The sequence below is a fragment of the Megalops cyprinoides genome, chromosome 13 (genome assembly GCF_013368585.1).
Source record: "Megalops cyprinoides isolate fMegCyp1 chromosome 13, fMegCyp1.pri, whole genome shotgun sequence".
Classification (NCBI taxonomy): Eukaryota; Metazoa; Chordata; class Actinopteri; order Elopiformes; family Megalopidae; genus Megalops; species Megalops cyprinoides.
The window spans coordinates 29,025,751-29,044,596 of record NC_050595.1 but is presented as its reverse complement, the minus strand read 5'-3'; the positions used below and the strand labels follow the sequence as shown (position 1 = coordinate 29,044,596).

The 18,846-nt window shown below is 43.1% G+C and overlaps 1 protein-coding gene across 1 annotated transcript; it reads right to left on the bottom strand.

Annotated features, from left to right (window-relative positions):
• Positions 1 to 1,900: 1,900 nt before the first annotated feature.
• fnbp4 (formin binding protein 4) lies at positions 1,901 to 15,671 on the bottom strand. The gene is made up of 17 exons (XM_036543962.1): positions 15,486 to 15,671; positions 14,630 to 14,716; positions 13,561 to 13,691; positions 13,175 to 13,364; positions 12,605 to 12,752; positions 12,386 to 12,500; positions 10,964 to 11,305; positions 10,139 to 10,340; positions 9,137 to 9,255; positions 8,874 to 8,978; positions 8,231 to 8,364; positions 7,055 to 7,224; positions 6,367 to 6,665; positions 5,732 to 5,864; positions 5,139 to 5,347; positions 4,269 to 4,423; positions 1,901 to 3,089 (listed from the first exon to the last, which is right to left on the bottom strand). The coding sequence occupies exons 1-17, from the start codon at positions 15,610 to 15,612 to the stop codon at positions 2,996 to 2,998; spliced, it is 2,760 nt and encodes a 919-aa protein (XP_036399855.1). The 5' UTR covers positions 15,613 to 15,671; the 3' UTR covers positions 1,901 to 2,995.
• Between the last annotated feature and the right edge of the window lie 3,175 nt (positions 15,672 to 18,846).

The window sequence follows — 18,846 nt, the reverse complement described above, 5'->3', positions numbered from 1 at the left end:
TAATTGAGTGCCTTTTTTTGCATGGTCAGTGTCCTCATTGCAGTCTGTGTCAGTAGCCCACACAGAACCTGGAAACCTGTACTACACACCTGGTAATTGAGCAAGTGCAGGGTAGCGGTTAAGGAATAATCTTGCCCTTGGGATTACTCCCACCTAACTGGTGGAATCCTCTGGATTAATCTGGTGGAACTAATGGAAACACTAATTTAGAAACTTTGATTTGTGTCCATTTTTATACATTTTCCGCTATCCATTGGTTTGAGTTTCTCTTGACCATCTTTCCACATGTTGGTATAGTATTCTGGCACTGACATGTCTGATTGTTCGATTCTCTTTGGAAATGACAACGTGCAATGGTTTGTGAGAGCAACTTTAGATTACCAAGGAAAAAAAACATGATCAATTCATAGTGGTAACTATTTTTCAGAATTGTAATATACTTTAGTGGGTTTTTGCTCAATTCAAAATTGCAATCCAAAGGAAACCTTAGGCTGACTCCCTTGCTCTAAACTCCACTGTATGAATTGGTGACAGAATACAAGAATGGATCACATATAAGGGCACCTGCGGAGCCAATAAATGTTTTCTTTTTTAAGTGGTGTGATCAGACTGGTTGTGAAAGTAATGCTTGTGTTGCTAATATGCTACTCCAAGAAAGGAGTTCTTGTTTATTCAACAGCCCAGGAACCTGTAAATTGTTAAGATCAAGCTGTTGCAACATTGAGAGAAATTATCCCGAACAGGAATGAAGTGGAGGTCAAACAGCAGTTGTATGCTATCTGGTGGAGACAGGCCTGGTTAGCATGCACAGCTTGCAGCAGATGTTAAAGCTGTGATAGGGTCTGTAGTACTGTTTTGGGTGTTGATTAGAGTGTATCAGGGGTTCATTCTGTTAACACGTACTACAGTTTATTTCCTTTCTACAGTGGCTTACAGTGGTAGATATAAAACCCATAGCTGGGCTTTCTTACTTTAAAAGGGTCCTTACAATATATACCAAAGCATGCATATGTCTTTTATGGAAATACAGCAGCTGTCTGGCTGGACTGTCTTGGTACTTACAGAAGCACATAGTGCCAGTGAGCTAACATACCTTGCAAGCTAGGTAGCTATAACTGACATATAGTTTGCAAGCTCATTACACCTGGGCACAACATAGCAATCCGAATTTTACTGCTAGCAGTATATGTTAACTGTGTGTAAGCTTGCAGGTCAACAACTCAGTTATTGATTGCATAATAAATATTTTCTCTCACACTATTTGCAGAGTGATATCTAAACATATAAACTACGAAATGGGCTTTTTTTCTTTGAAACAATTCTGTCAGGGAACAAAACTTGCCAGACACTAAGTAAGGACACTGCACACTGGGACAGCTTCCCTTTACCATTCAGCTTTAGTGGCGCACTCAGTGAGGTCTACAGATCTTCATGTTGAGGGAGCATCCAGTGAAGCAGATTGAAGAGAGGTGAATGACTAGACAGAATTCCCTAGTCTACAAAATAGAGTTGTGAGGAAATGATTTTGTAGTATTATATGACCACAAAATGCTATTCTTTTACACTGTGGAAGCAAGTGGATAAATGACTATTTCTCCTGCTAACATGTTCTATGATCTGTCAGGCTATGAAAAATTCTACATGGATCAGTAAAGTTTATAATGTCCTAATACGTATATCTTTGAATGATCCTTATTAGCAACTACTTAAAACTACTTTACTGCACAATTACGTGCATGAACAAAAAGTACATAGTGCTTGATTTATCTTTAAAAGCATCAGACTTGTAAATAGAAAATTGAATAATGCTGGTGAAAAATAGGAAGTCGTAAGAGATTTAGAACTGGAGAAAAAAATGTTTATTATTTACAAAATATACATAAACATATAAATTTCTGCATCTCTCCATATCATCAAAGAAACAACTTCAAACATCAACACCCTAAACAGGTTCGAGATGAAGCATACACAAATATCGCTGGAAATATATATGCTGCAAATACTGCACCTATACCTCAAAGGATGTCTCCTGGAGCATTCTCCAAGTCTTGACACAGGGCTTTGGAGAAGACCTCTCATGGCTAAGTTTGACCTGGGTTGTCATAAATTGGTTACAGGGCAGGGATTCCAATCACTTCCCCAGGTGAAAGCAGAAGTAATTATATTGGCACGTTTGGATTCATGAATTTTTGATGTAGTGTTACAGTGCTTTGGAGAAGACGACTTAAAAATGACATGATAAATGCATAAAATAACATATAGGACAAAGGTTAATTAGTGGACAGTGGCCACAGAGTGAATCTTAAGGATGACGCTTCCACCAACACAGCACAGCACAACACACTCCTGTAGAGCACCAACTCCAGTTAGACCAAACATGACCATTTAACCTGCATACAATAATAATGCCCCCTGGAGAATACTTGAGGAGAACCTCTTCATAAACACACATTCAGTTTTGGCTGGAAATAAACTATTTGGACGAGGAAAAATGAAAGACTTTCTTTGAAACTGGGGGTCAAATTGTGCGTGTAATAACTTGCATTTGATGCAAAGCTTTAGCTTTTGGGCATGCTGTATAGAAAACCTTTTTACAAAAAAGGAGACAAAGGAAGGTATGAAATTCAAGGTTCACAGTAAAATATAATTTTCTCAATTAACTGGTGCAGAGTTAAAAATGATGCATTTCAAAGTCAGCACAGCTCTAGGAGACAGTGTAAGGGAAAAGGGGCTAACCCAGCAGAGACAAGGGAATTATGCTTCAAGTTATACACAGGCTTGTAAAAAATAATAATAAAAAAATGCTGGCATGGGTTTTACAATACAAAAACATTCAAACCCATTGCATATCGTACACACACAAATACTATGTGAGGGGTGTGGACATATGACTGTGAATCTGTACACAACCGTCCTATCACTTTGCCAGTTTGAGCTTCCTTTAAAGCCAAGGTTAAGGTCCTTGAAGTGCGCGAGACAGGCAGGCAGGCAGCCATTATATACTTTGCGCTAGCTTCCTCTTCTTAAGCAGTCGTTCTCTCCAGTCCTCCGGGAGCGCCTCGAAATTAGCATTTTTGCCCGCTTTCCCACTGCAGAGACAAAGAAAGATAGATAGGTCTATCTGTTCACCACAGCCCTCTCCAACCATGCTGCATTTATGTAAGTGTACAGAAGATAGGTGTCTGCAATGAGAAACTACAGAGTACAGTGGAATTTCTTAGATTTTTAGTAAAATATGTGTTCTCTGTACAAACTGCCTTCGTACGGAAGGTGTTCTAGTTCTTCTGTGAAAATTGCACTCATAAAAACCCCTACTACAATCAAAGCTTGAAAGAAAAAAAAAATTGAAAGTGCACCTGACTGGAATTTTTAAATTATGACTAATTTTCAAAACTTAGTGGTCCATAAAGATAAAGCCCTATCCTGAATGCATGTGCACACAGTGAATGAATGCAAACATCAGCATTTACTCAATGTCTGAACAGTCTGTGGAGCTTCAGGTACACACATCCATAGTTCTCCACAGAACAGCCAATGGCAACAGGAGGACTGGCATATCTCTCACAACTTAAACTTCTATTTTCCTCATATGATCAGGGCTGCTGATACCAATTTCCTCAACGCAAACTAGAGGTAATATTCAACCTAACAATCAACCTGCGCTTGGAGTGAAGGCCTTTACAAAGTTAGCCACATAGGAGCCCATGATTCAGTATTCGAATAATTTGTCTAAATACAACATAATAAAATAAAGAAAATCTGCGTGAAATTTCAGACAGACGTGTAAAGTGAGCACTGACAGATTTGGCACTGTTCCTGATTACATAAAATAAACCCATTTCAAAGTTTACAAACATCAGACACGTGATCTGAAATGTGAGGTGCAAAGCAAAGCATGTTCAGGACTTTTTTTTTTTTTTTTTTAATTATATGGGTGACTGCAAAGATTACATTACATTTGTCCTTTAGCAGATTTTCTTATCCAGAGGAACCTGCATGGGTTACAATTCTATCCAATTATACAACTGGATATTTGTAGCAGCAACTGTGGGTTAAGTACTGTTGCTGGAGGGTACAACAGCAGTGTCCCAGCAGGGAATCGAATCAGTAACATTTCGGTTCAAATCCCTGCCCCTTACCACCCGCCCAAAATGTGACTGCAAAATATCCACAGATAATAATCTACCATAGAAATTATACCTGAGCATGTGACTACACAGCCTTGCTACCTGCGCTGTGGTAGGGGGGAGGTGAGGGGAGGGCCTTACGTGACAAGCTGCTGTTGCTTCCATTCCTCGATGCGCCTGCTGTTGAGCTGGTCTCGGTCTTCATCGCTGGAGCTGGACTTCTCTTCCTCATCGAGCTCCCGCTGGATACTCTGCCACTTCTTCACTAGCGATGGCATCTTCGTTTTCTTCTTGGTCTGCCGACAAGAAAATTACTGTTAAGCTCCCAGTGGTTGTACTCAGGCTCACTGCTGGAATGGGATCACCAAGGTGTTACAGTAGTCAGTTATTTAATGTCTAATCACTTCTATTTGTAATAATCACACAAGGAGTTAAAAACACCAACAAGACATACGGATGTAATACCTTATTGCGTTTAAATACGGGCGTGTCCTAGACAGTTTAGTCTGTTTATTCTTCATGCATCCATTCATTATATCATATCATATCATACCCTCATATATCAAGGTGTTTAGTATTGTTACCCTCATGTATCAAGACATTTAGTATCATCATATCAAGTACTTTGTTTTTATCATAATTAACCTTGTAACGCAAAAAAGAGCTATACAAATAAAAATGACTTTCACAAAAGAATGCTCAGGGTTTATGAAAAACAACAGAATGCTGTCAACATAAACAGATATTCTGTGTGCATGGCACTTTAAAATCAAAACCAACAACAAAAACACACTCCCACCAGAGCAGCATGTTGATGGAGTAAAAGGAAGATAAATCAATACGTGAAGTGAGATGTGTCTGATGGATGCATGACTCCAATGCTGGGAGTGTGGCATAGATTACAAGTGCAAGGCCATTAGCACATAAACCTGAATAAACCAGTCGAGAAGACCTTACGTTATCAATACATGGACACAACTCTTCCACGCTCTTTTACAGACCGACACTTACCTTGTCCTTCTTCAGCTTCTTGGTCTTGTCTGCAGGCAGCATCTTCCCTGCCATTGGATCAGTGGCACTGGGCGGGAGGTGAGCGGGAGTGGGGGGCAGGGTCGGGGCCGCCGGGCCTGGGGGAGCCGCTGTCTCAGCAGGGGGGAGGGGTGGGACGACAGCAGAAACGCCCCAGTAAGCTGGGGCAGATGCTACCGGGGCAGCGGAAGCTGTAGGGGTTGCGGCAAGATTGAAGAACATGCCTGTAATCTAACCATGTAACAACAGGCCCTGCCAGAACGGGAATCCGCGCTTTTTATACCTTATCGTATTTCTCTAAATTAATCACTCAGCTAAGGCAATATGACGACATTTGTTCTAGTAAAAAACTGAAAATATCTGACAGACTAGACAATAGGAGCGGTCTTTCAATTCTTCCCCCATTACAATGTACACAGTTATACTATGGTTACGTTAAACATATAAAACAATTTACAAAAAAAATGACAACTAATATATAATATATAAATTTTATTTCATAGTATTTCATTTAGGGTATACTTATAGCAGAACGTATACTGTCATTATTTTCACTTGTGTTATTAATTAATTACCAGTTGTAGCAGTGGTCTGGCAGTAGAGGATGGGACTGCTGCCAATGGTGACGCTCTTGTGCAGCTGAGAGCTGGCTGCCTTGCGTTTCAGGGTTTTCGCAGGGGCCCCAGGGGATGCTGCTGCCTCGCATACCTGGAGGACAAACATAGCAATCGGTCATCTTTCGCAATCAACAGTCTACTGGCTCGAGCTTCTGGCATAATGAGCCTCATGACATCACAATAAGCACTTATGACAATGACCCGACACACTTCTTAGGATGACCGCATTCAATCAGCTTTTTCTTGAATTGTCATACTGGTTTCATTCCGCTTCAGGATTCAAAGTCAAGCACAAAGTTTAGTAATTTCTGTATGTGTGATATCTCAAAAGGTCTTGGCGCTGTATAAGTATGGGCAGGTCCTGGCAAACCCACAATTTGGCCACTGCAATTTCTATCCATTCAAAGTCAGCCATTTCTTTCAGAACTACAGGTGACACATGAAGGGGCCCTACAGAGTCAATAGAAGATCTCAGGGTGAGTCACATGACATCAGAACAGAAGGAAAATACTTGGTTTAATATTCACACCTCATGTTGGCTGGCCCTACACACAGTAAAGTAGGCGTGTTTTTAAGAACAGCTGATTCCACACCTTGCTTGCAGACGCGCCGTGGACCGAGGGAGGATTTCGGCTGCCATCTTCCTCCGTCCCTGGGGCTGGCGGTTCCCCTTCCTCATCCTCCATCTCGACTTCCTCAATTTCACCGTCATCGCTGAGAGGCGGGGGAGGAGGTGGGGGCGGGGATTCGGGGGGTGGAGGGGGTGGTGGTGGGTATTCCGCCGGGGGAGGAGGGTCAGTGGGAGGGAGAGGAGGTTGGGAGGGCTGGGGCGCTGTCCAGTAAGCTGGCACTCCGGTCTGCGCAGGGGCAACAGCTGTGTAGGCAGGATTCGCTGAAAAAACAAGTTTAGGAAGTCATTTAGTCATCAGTGTCAGACTACTGCCAGACAAGCCTACAGAGAAAAGGTGTCAAACTCGAATATCGAGGATTCATATAAAGTTGATTATTAAAAATGTTGCTCAGAGCAATCCCCCAAATTAAGCAAGAAGAAGCCTGCTGCTTTGTGGTGTAATATCGGAATTCGGATTAACCAACATTGTCCTCCTTAGGCTTCATCACATGTTAGTCTAAGGGCTGCTCTGTTGAGCCTTTTATTACAGTATGTTAAGGATAATAGTATGGTTAAATACCAATGTGTGCTGAACAGATCAAATTACATAAATGACAGGGGGCTGATGAGACAGCAGTGTCCTATAGCAGGAAGTGATGAGCAGGCCTAACCTGTGAGGACGGAAGGGGGCTCAGAGGGAGGCTTGGCCTCTCTCTGGCCAGCAGGACTGGGCTGAGGGGCCTGGCTGCCCTTCTCTTCCTCCTCCTCGTCCTCGACAGCTGGGAAGTCCCACTGGGAAGCACTGGTCCGGTCATTCACATAGAAATACCGCCTGTGTTCCCTAGAGCCAGGGAAACAAAGACACGGGCCATCTCAGCAGCTGAGGGACTCCCGCAGGATCACACGACACGCCAGGGGGAACAAGGAGCACTGCTGCCACATGGAGGGCAGGTGGGGTGGGGCGGATTGCGCTGGGCAGCAGTGTTGCCCAGGGAAACGGCCAAATTAGAGGGATGGGGGACCCACCTTTTTTTCTTTTTTTTTTTTTTTTTAAACAAAACAAAAAAAAAAAAATTAAATAAAAAAGCGAAACAAAATTACTCATGTCCCAGCTGGTCCTGAAAGATTGACTGAAAGTGGCATGATCATCAACATCATCAACAAAACCATATGATACTCACACAGAGAACTTTATCAGACCTTATCACAATGCCCCTCAAGACGCCAAAAAGGGCATCTTCAGTGAGGCAGTGCAACACGGAGCTGTAGACATTGAAAGGTCTTCTTACAGCAAGTACATTTATGATACAAGGAAAAAAACAAACGGTAAACAATGAAATAGAGTGGTCTGACCTGCTGGGTCCAGGACAAGCTTGGTCTTCGCTGTTAACAGATGGCGTGACACCCCTCCTTCAGGAAGTCACTCTGTCACTCATTCTCCCAGTAATGGCGCCATCCTGAAAAGTGCAAAGCTCTCGCGCGCGCAACCACCTTCCTAGAGCTACAGTACCCCTCCTCTGACGCGCCCCCGGCACAGAGTCTAGAGGGGGCCCCTCTTCAGAGAGAGCAGGGGCACAGGGTCATGGCTCCTCTCGTTCACCATTTATTCACTCCCTTATTCCCCACTTGGCTGTGCGCCCAGTCCAGAAACGCAACGTCACCTGGGACGGCTTCTTTTTTTTTTTCCCCACTCTTGTTAAACTCCCAATTAAGTCATTAGCGCAACTTGCTGGAGAGCGCCATCAAGTGGTGAACTCACAGCTGTACTGCTGAACGCCACAGGGTGGGAGGCGGAGGGTTCGGAGGGGGGGAGGGAGTGAAAGATGTGAAAGGTAAGGAGCGCGTACCTGTCCCAGTGGCAGGACCAGCCTTTAGGGGCGGCGTTAAGTTCGTAATGTTTAATGTGTTCGGCAGCTTCCTGCAGCCTGCGGCGGAGATAGTTCCCATTCAGAGCCCCTTCCCGCCAATCTGCGATCCGCGTCTGTGGACAGAGAGGACAAGGAAAACAAGGACTTCTTAGTCAATTCATAGTTTCATAATTATTTATCTCTAAGCTGATGTTCTGGCCAGAACAGCATTATAAAAGGGATGGCATGGGATAACTAAGGAGCAGAAACTAGCAAAGAAGAGGAGACTCTGTATACCATCTAATAGCCTTAAATTGGTGCTATGCTATGCCCACCACAACACTCAACATGGCCAAACTCAAAATGCCAGCAGGATTTTAAATGTTTCCCCTTTTTTCCTACGGACTAAAACCCATGCACTTTAAAGAGGGACGCAATGTTAAACCTATCCACAGCAGTCTTTTGCACCCTCTACCAACAACCAACCACAAACAAGGGATGACCCCAAGCACCTGCACCTCACCCAAAAAAAACCAAAAGACTTCAAAAAAAAAAAAAAAAAAAAAAAAAAGGCATGAACAAAGATCCCTTCATGTTGACAGCTTGGTGAGGGAGGAAGAAATTCTACAAACAACTCCCTTACCTCAGTCTGTAGCAGCAGCAACTGGAAGTTAGAGATGGCCTTTTTGTTAATTCCTAGGAACTCCATTTTACTGGTCAAAGTGTTGGCAAGCTCTCCAATCTGGAACTGAGAAAATTCACACAGTCAAAATACAACGTGTCCTTTTGATGATCAACATGCCACTGAAAGAGGCATGTTGAAGTCACTCACGCAGTCCATAGTTCTGGTAGCACTAAATTAGCAGTGTGTTGTATGTACACATGAAACAGACACAGAAATCCTACCTTAAGATCAGCAGTTTCTTCGTCCTCCTTTGGGGCTGTTCTGTGTTTGGTCTTCTCTCCAAGTGCCTCCATCTCCATCTGAGACTCTTCTGCTGGCTTCTCTAAGGTCTTGGAATGTGCTGCACACATACAAACACACAGAGTACATGAGCATCACAGAAATGCTGTCGTTGTACGTAGCCTTACAGACTTAAGTGTATATATAAAAGGAGAGTCTCACATTAAAATAAATAACTGTGGTGTACGATTTACCCACAGACTGCCCACACCCTGCTACAGTGGCTCATAGATATGAAGCATACCAGTGAGCTGAAACAGACATGGTCAACTGGGGATTACACAAGCAGGGGTGAAACAGGGGTGAGGAAAACTGCAAAACTGACCTTTGAAACAGATCAGGTTATCTCTTAACAGAGTCTAACAATTTCCATAGCAACAGTACTGGGATGGAAGGCATGCTGTGTGTGTGTGTGTATGTATATATAATATATCATACCTAATTCTGTTGTACGTTGCTCTGGAAGAGCATGTCTAATTCACATCAAAAAAGGTAAACGTAATGTTATATGTACTCATTTTGTATGACGCTCTGGACAAGAGTGCCTGCTAAGCAACAAAATGTAAATGTAAATTTAAACACAATACAGTAATATAAATAGTAATATAAATATAAATACAGTAATATAAATATCATTACAGTAGAAGTTAGAACCCCTGATAAAGGACCTAGAAAAATAACAATGGCCCTGAGTTCAAACCACAAATGGGATGTCTGCACCTGATGAGGGTCTCCTATCATCAAAATGACCTTAATAACCACTGCAGACAACATTCCCCACCAAAGCCTCCTCATTACTACTATCTTGTAGGCCTGTAAAATTTCCTTACAGAAGTACACTGAAGGAGTGAGACCAGTAATCTCCTCCCAGCTGCAAAGCACTGACCACACCGGCGCAGTGCTACCAGTGTCCACCGGCCAGCATCCCAGAGGGCTCGGCTCACCTGCGTTTGCGTGCTCTGGGGTGTCCCTGCCGGTCTTCTCTGAGCTGCGGCTGTTAGAGTCTGGGCTGGGCGCTCGCAGGAAGGCCGTTTTCCACTTGGACTTCTTCAGCAGAAGGCCGCGCGCCCCGTCCTGGCTGGTCTCCGAGCTGGGGCTGGAGCCCCCTGCACTGCCGTCCCCCTCCTCCAGAGCACGAAGCTCCGCCTGCAGGCCAGGAGGACTTCAGTCAAGCCAGTGCATTGCGTGAAAGTAATCTAATTTATATGTAACGCATTTAACGACGATTTGTGATCCACTTTTCACAAACACAAAGTAGGGGGCGTATCAGTACCAGTATCATCAACTAGGGCTGGGAAATGTAGCCGCGATATATCGAATAGCCACATATGCAAAGTCAGGTATGACTAGCGGGAAAAGAATACGGGAAAAAACCTAACGCCACATACCGGGGATAGCTATTATTGCGCTAAAAATAGCTATGCGATATATCGCGACGGCTATAACGCGCAGCCCTGTCATCAACACACTGGTAGAGCTAAGAAGCACTGGTATGGATACTAGTATTAATAAAACCTTAACATGCAACCTTTGCCAAAATTTTTATTGCCATGTTTTAAAATAATCACACTATAATGTAATATACTTTATGGCCCTAAACATCAAAATTTGGAAAGACAATTGTTCAATGCTTCTAACTTGCAGATGCTTTCATGAGAGGTTCCAACCAGACGACATTCATTTCAGAAATGCTGAACCCAGTAACAGACACGACCCCCCCCATCAAAAGTGAGTGTGCGCTACTAAGTGTAAAAACGGCATCTGTGTACCTTTTTCCTCTCCAGCGCCAGCTCTAACTCCATTGTGTCTTCCTCTGTCTCTTCCTCCTCCATTTCCTCTCCCTCTGAGCTCTCCGCGGACTGGGTCCTGCTGCGGTGGTTGCCTTGGGAGTGGGCGTCGGCTTCGCCGGGGGATCGAGCGTGGCACACACCCTCTCCCTCCGGGTCCTGCCGGCCCTCCTCCCCCTCTTCTCCCAGCCCCAGCACTTTCTTCCTCCACCTCTCCTCCGCCTCCTTCACCTCTGCGGGGATGAGCGGGGCCAGCAGAGAGGCCGCCACACCCTTCTGCTCCTCCTCTTTACTGGTCAGGCCGACCACACTCTCTATCACCTCCTGCAAACACAGACCAAAACCTCAGCATTTGAAGTGAATGTAAATGGTGGCAGATTTGAATAGCTAAAAAGTCTTGGCCCTCACTGTCCATCAACTCAAGTCAACCCTGACAGATCAGCCAATAATAATCCTCCATTACGAAGGATGGCCAGATATGCATTTTCCACGGCAGTTATTTCCGAAGGCTATGGCCGCATGGCAGTGTTGATGCTAGTAAAACCTGAGGGTATGACACTGCAATAGAAAATTTGCCGGTTGCCAAAGGGTTGCCGGTTCGATTCCCTACAGTGGCACTGCTGCTGTACCCTTGGGCAAGGTACTGAAACCACAATTGCCTCAGTAAATATCCAGCTGTATAAATGGATAATACTGTAACTGATGTAAGTCGCTCTGGGTAAGAGCATCTGCTAAATGTCAATAATGTAATGTAAAATGTAAAAATTTAGCCTTGAATTTTCATATTAAAAACATTATTGGTCAATGAAGTGTTCCACTCTACCAAATTGACCTAAACCCAATTAGGGGATAAATTCACCATCTGCTGTTACTTTATTAATTCCAATACAGCTGACTGATATCTCCATGTAAACGTTACAATTCTCACATGCAAATGCTGAACGTGGTCGGGGTGCCTTGAGTGGCTCCAACTAAACCCAACAGCATTGGTGTGAAAATTTCATTTGCAAACTTATGACTGGGAGCCCACACTGACTGTACAGATCAGCACAAATCCACTGGGAACAGGGATGGGGGGTGTTGACTATATTCCCCCCTGCACTTCCCTCTTAACACCTTGGGACTCACTTGGGCACCTAGTTTGCGTTGGTGGAAAGGGGGTATATAAGACACTTGGATAGCATCAGGAGCGAGCACCTATCCTCTCGCAGTGATTGCCTCCTGGTGCACTGTGGGAATTGTAGTGTTTCAGTCGGTGTGCGTATGTATCAAAGGATTTCAGGTGCCTTGCCCTGTGCGCCTGAGGGGGTTCAGGGAAACCTCCAATTAGGTATGAGTTGTGATGTGTAAAGATGAGATGCATACATGTCAAATAAGTCAGAGAGGAGCAGAGGACAGTCTTACCTTCTTCTTCCCCTCCCTCTTGGCCACAGGTGCAGTGGCAGCAACAGCAACATTCTGCTCTGGGTAAAACACAGAGCTCTGCTGTGCACTGCTGCCATTCACAGTCACACTAGAACTAAAGCAAACGGACAGACAGAATAATTAAACTGAGTCAGAGCTATCACATAACTCCACCTCTGTCAGAACAGGTACAGACTCATGTCTGTGATGAAAGCTCACCTGTCTCCATATTGCTGGAGGCCCTGCACCTGGTGGGCAAGGTAATGGGGCAGCTGCCAGACAACCTCATTGGTCTGAGTGTTCCAATAGTAGTAACAGCCTGTGTTCTCATCCCATACCTCCTGCCAATCTCCCATTTCCACTCCCACTGCAAAACACACACACACACACACACACAAGAAAGGCAAGGGTTATAGTCTCTGTATTGTCAGTCAAAACCCAAAATTCACTAATCTATACAATGCCCTGTCAACTCCATTGTAATATGTAAAAAAAAAAATATATTAAATAGCAGCACTCAAGGATTAGGGCCCCCGGCTCAATTTCATGTGAGCATCAGTAAAGGCAGAAGAAAATTCACTGGATATACAGTAACAGGTCTATTAACTCTGACTGTTTAAAATCACTAACAATGTATTTCTTACAAATGCGACCAATCAATATTAGGAACTGCAAAGTCTAAAACATTTATCTAAGATACAAAATCAAAATAACAAGCCAGCACTGTACTGCATGTGGACTGAAAGATACATTAGTCATGGGGAAAACACAGGCAGGTAGCTTCCTCACCTCCTGCCAGGGAGTACTGAGTGTCATACTGGAACTCTGCCACAGAGCCTGCCTGCTCCTGCCCATTCTGGGCAGCACTGTGCTGCTGCTCTTTGGGGTCAGGGCGGGGCGGGATAGGGTCTGCCGCCAAAAGGTCTCCTGGGGACTCCTCGGATGACTGGGCTGGCTGTGTGGTGATTGCATCAATTTCCTGTTGGATCACACACGTTATAATTAAGAAATTAATTTTGTTATACCCACTAGACATACATGACAGGGCACTCTGTCATGACAGCACTTCAGCTGAAGAATACAAAATATATTTTGGTTTCATCCTGCATTTTAAAGCTTGATTCCTATGGATACTGACAAACACCCAAACTGATCAGAAGGGGGGGTATACTCACAGCCATAAAGTTGGCCAATGTGCTATCGATGTCAGCAGACTGGTTTAATTTTGTCTTCCCAGAGGCTGGCTGAGAGACCGCATCCTCTTCTTCCTCACTGTCTTCATAGGCTCCAAGCAGGGACAGGCCCTCTGAACAACAAGCCACAATACTGATGAGTTTGACAGCTTTTACAAGTAAAATTAACTGCTAATGGACAGGAACCAATGTTTCTTGTTGTTGTATATGACCACTATTGTGGCAGTTTTCACAAATGTCTTCTTGTCTCGTGATGGAGTAAGATCTCTAGTGACTATCTAGCCAATGACATCTTAGCTTATTTCATGCAGTAAAATGCTTTGCTTGTGTCACTTATTTACCTAACCAGATTGTTACCATATGGGCTCAAAACCATAATAAACCTCAATGCTTTAAATTCATATTACTGCAATTGTCAAATAGCTAAAAAAGGCAGCTAGAATACATTTGTGATTAAATTTTACTATAGTTGGTTATGTCTGTTCTCTCTAATGTCTTCTAGAATGCTAGATGATATCTTCTGGTAACAGCAATGGAAAAACTTTAGCTGAAAAAAGTTTAGCTGTATGAAGTTTTATCTTAATTCTGCATGTTAAAATGAGACTACATTGTATGGAAGCAAATGTAAGACGTCAGGGTCACTGTAGCTATTTCTGTGGGATTCTCCAAAAAGGGCCTTATTCTAGGTGCTGTATGGCTTTGGCACCACCAGACAACAAACCATCTTAATGGGATTCACGTTTATTTTTTCTCCACGTGATGTTCTATCAACGCTGATTTGATCGGAATAGTTTCTCCAAAACTGTACTGATTCTATTGCGCTTGCAGAACCTTTTGACAAAGCAGGTGTATATTATTTGGCAACGGAACTGACTAATGCCACTATGATTAGAAAGAAATCGCATCACAAAGCAAGGCGTAGAATATGCAGATACAAGCAGAGTTCTAACAGGTGTCACAATTCAGTCTTGGAGACTACTCACACAATATGTGAAATTACGTGCTGAATATACCAACGATGTTTCAAATAAATACATGTGGTTGAACTTACCTGTGGCCTTGACGGCTGGGTTCCTCGTGTCAAACGCAATGTTTTGGGGGCCGGGAGCATGGCCATCGGTACCTCCCTCCTGCTCGTCTGCAAACAACACTCATATTTAACAAAGCTACATCCTGTGTTTCTGAACGACTATCCTTATATTCCGTTTTGGCTAAGGTTAACTAAACTTGCTACTATCGCACGTCCCATGCGTACAAACAGACTGCTTGCCTAGGTACATCTGACTGAAACCTGGTCAAGTTGATTTCACGTTAGCTAACCACCTACCTCCCTACGATGCTCGACTGTACAGTTTCCGCTAGCGTATTAGCTACCGATAGCTAACTTGATACCGCATACACAATGTGGCTGCGAGGTGGCGCTGGCTAGCTAGTCTTGGCCAAAGAAGAAAGATGATGACTGGTTAGCGTTAGCTATACTACAATACACACAGAATATATAGCGTAGGCTATAGCGTAACATTCCATAATTGGTCTATTTAACGTTCAGTTGTAGGTAGCGAACATACACAGCCGTCAGTGTGGATTTGTAAGAGATAGCTAACGTTAGCCAAAACCGACAATTTAGCTAACAAGTCAGCAACTGCTAGCGTTATCCGTATAAATACAGGCTTGTAAGGTAGCCCACTAGCAACCTAGCCTATAGAAAATTCCCCCAAAACATCAGAGTACGTTTGTGATTAAGGGCTGCCTGGTTAGCTAAAGCTCCGATATTCCGACACGTCTGCAGCTAAGCTAGCTACAATGCCTCAGAGGCCCCGTTTTCCACGGTTGCGACCGGGAAGGCTAGCATGCTAGGTAAATCAATTCACCCACAGGATTACGCTAAGGCTAAGAACTTTTCTTACCTTCGGACGCTGATCCACCTGCCTCTTCCCGAGAATTAGTTCCTCCCGCGGTGATACCGCGAGGCCCGGGCGGTGAAAGCTGTAAAATAGTCCTACGCCCTGTTCCCGTTCTTGTTTTCTTGCCCATCGCTGCTCTGGAATGAAGCCGCAGTAGAAGGCCACTCCGCCACAGTATAACAAAGACAGTTCGGGAGGAAGTGACGAAACAGGAAAATGCGTTCCCCCCCTACAAGTAGGTTTCTCCGTCATCATTTACTGTGTTCAATGTCACGGCTTATTGGGTTTCCTGAGGAATGGAGTATTTATTGTCGATAGTCGCGCGGGAAATGTTTATATATATTGTGATTTCAGATATATCTGCATAAAATAATCGGCCTAGTTTCTGACTTTTTGGTCAAAATAAAAATCACGTGACAAAAGCTGAATAAATAATGGGAATGTGATTTCTAAAGCGGGTTTAATGTCCGAATTACGGAGCAACAATTGAAAGCATGTTTAAAAAGTATTTCGCTTGATTAAATAATCAGTGTTAGAATTTATAATCCAACTAATACTAAAGATCAGAGTCTTGAGTGACTTTAAGGATTAGTTTGTATTTCCATCTTAAATATAAAACTTGTTGTATGATTACATAATATTTATATAATATGATTACATAATCAGTACATGTTAAATTCACAGAATATGTATTGAGTTCCCACACTGGATCACCGCCAGTTATACTGCCACACACTTCAACTTCTCTAATGGTTTTGTGTACTAAAAAACTAAACATTATACTTGTTAACACTTCATTTAATTTGCATTGAATGTTGTAAGTAGGGAGGGTGAGTGTAACTGTGACAAACCACAGTTGATAGTTACGTATTGGCCTATAGAGAAAATAGTGTGTAAATGAAAATGGGGTGGAATGTACTTGAGCAATATAACCTCAAACCAAAACAAGTAAGGCTGAGCTGAAAGCTTTGTCTTGAAGTATTGCTGGGCTTTTACTGCAGCCCACTTGGAATGTACAGTGTGGTACACTCTTATTGGCCTGAAGAGAAAAACCAAAAGTGTGTCACCAGGGATGGACTGTTCCTCTCCAAAGATTCTACCCAGGTTCTTTCTGTAGAGGTATTCACCCAGTTCCCCAAGCAGACTCAGGGCACAGAGAGTAGGATCCAATATTAAACTTCAGCAAATCATAACAGATCCAGACACCTCCAACCCCCTGGAAGCCCTGTCATTTCCCAGATGAGCCCACCAAAGGTAAGCATGTACCTCCTACTGTGCACACTACACACACCACTCAGAGCTGGCTCCCCCTCCACAATCTCTGCTGTTGGTCAGCGCATACATCTACTCCCCACTGCAACCCAGATTACACCACATTTACAGCATCCACTCAGGCAGACACTTCCTGCACTGCATCAGAATTCCTCCTTCTCACTTCCCCCTGCTGGTAGGAACAGGAACAGCAACAGAGGAGTTCACACAGCCGCTCTCACTCACCCAATGATCCCTATGTATCCTGCCTCACGCACTGACTGCAACTTTGCTTTCCCCCCCTGCCACAGTTTTGACTCCTCTGGCTGAGATTTGCATTAAAGTTTTGTGACCAAATTTTAATTGGTTTTTAAGGGGAACAGGCAGGCAATAATGGCAACACAAGGAGTGGACAGTCCTGTCTTCCCATGAGTTAGTTGTCAATAAAGATTAAAAAAAAATAGTAATACAAAATAAAGAATACACTCTCCAAAAACCAAAATAAATAAATGGACTGAGACAAACATAATTATATTTTCACCGACATTTCAGCAACATTCATTCAGCTCAGACTCACTAGTTTTGGTTACAGGGGGTCCTCCTCAGTCTTATACTCCTTGAAGTGCATGTCTCCCAAAAAGCCATGTAAATTTTTCTAAAAAGCTCGAAATGTCTGACACACGTATATTATTCCTGTATGTTGTAATCATTACATATGATGGTTTCGTGGCAAAAAGGTAACATTTAAAGGATTATACCGTGTTGCGCACGTAAATAAGTACTTTTAATTTGACATATTTCGCAAAGATTCATGACCCGGAAATACTCCTCACTGACGCTCGTTTAACGCTGGTTGGCTTGATGTGTTTCGTAGGTCGCAGGTGGCCTTTAATTTAACAGTTACAGTTGTAACCAACAACATTAAATAGTTTATTCGTTGAAATTCTTTAAAATAGCAAAGCAGATACATAACATCAACTAACCAGTTACCCAACAAACTAGCTGCCGTCCTTCGCCATTATTTTATGTAGGTTGGTTGTAGTATGGTCTGGATTTGGAAAGCTAACAAGCTAACGTTAAAGATGGCTTTCCTTACTGGTGGAGTACCACAATAATGGGGTTTTTCAGATTGTGGGTTTTACAGATGTGTGACACTTCATCCTTTGGAGCCGAGTAAAGTGATGTGATTCTGTTTGCGTCAAAGTTAACCAACGAGGGATGGTGTCACTAAAGCCTCCTTCCACCCCGGCCTCTTAACTACGTAGCGGTATAGCAGCGTTTCAGCAGTGAAAATAATGACGAAAGAATTGCATAACTCGATGCTGTCATTGTAATTTTATCATCAAAAAGTAACGTTATGCTCCTGTCTGGAGAGACACAACTGCACGTGTCCTCAAACAGCCTGTCAATAATAAATGTCCCAGACATGTAGTATTTTGGTACATGAGAAACAAGCATGCTCTGAATCATCTTGAAATGGACAGTAAAAACGCATACTTCATGTTTTTGTGGAATAATGATAAGCTTTGGCAGTCAGAGGTGGACAGGTATTTTTATTGTGAAGATTACAGAACTGTAGTGTCAAGACTTTCCCAGAAGACAGAGACTTGGAGACAGCAGTAAAATGACAAAATTGATTCCTTTAGTTCCTGTAGTTTAACAGGGTAGATGGGTATCAGGAGATGTCACTAACTTCCCCTGCAAAAACTAAATCTCCTGTAATGCAGCAACTCTATATGGCTCTGTGGTTAATGGTAACACACTCTACTATGAAAATGGCAGTTCTTCTTCTTTCAATCCCCTTAATAGCTCCCAGTGAAAACAATGCCCAATCTCATTCCTTAATTACTCCCACCCTGACACTTCCCCCCAATCAATGTGTCCTGATGTGTGACATGAAACTGACATTATTTTTAAAATGTTACTCTCAAGAAAAATAAGGTTAGTTTTAAGTCATTTGCCCTGTTATGGTGGAGGAAAATGAAGTCACTTTCTCTTTTATTGTTTCCTTTCACCCCAAACTGTACACAAACGTTATAATACTTTCAAAGGCTAGACTAGTTGCAACTCATAGGTCTATAGCAATCCATACAGACACAGTGTTAACCTCCTA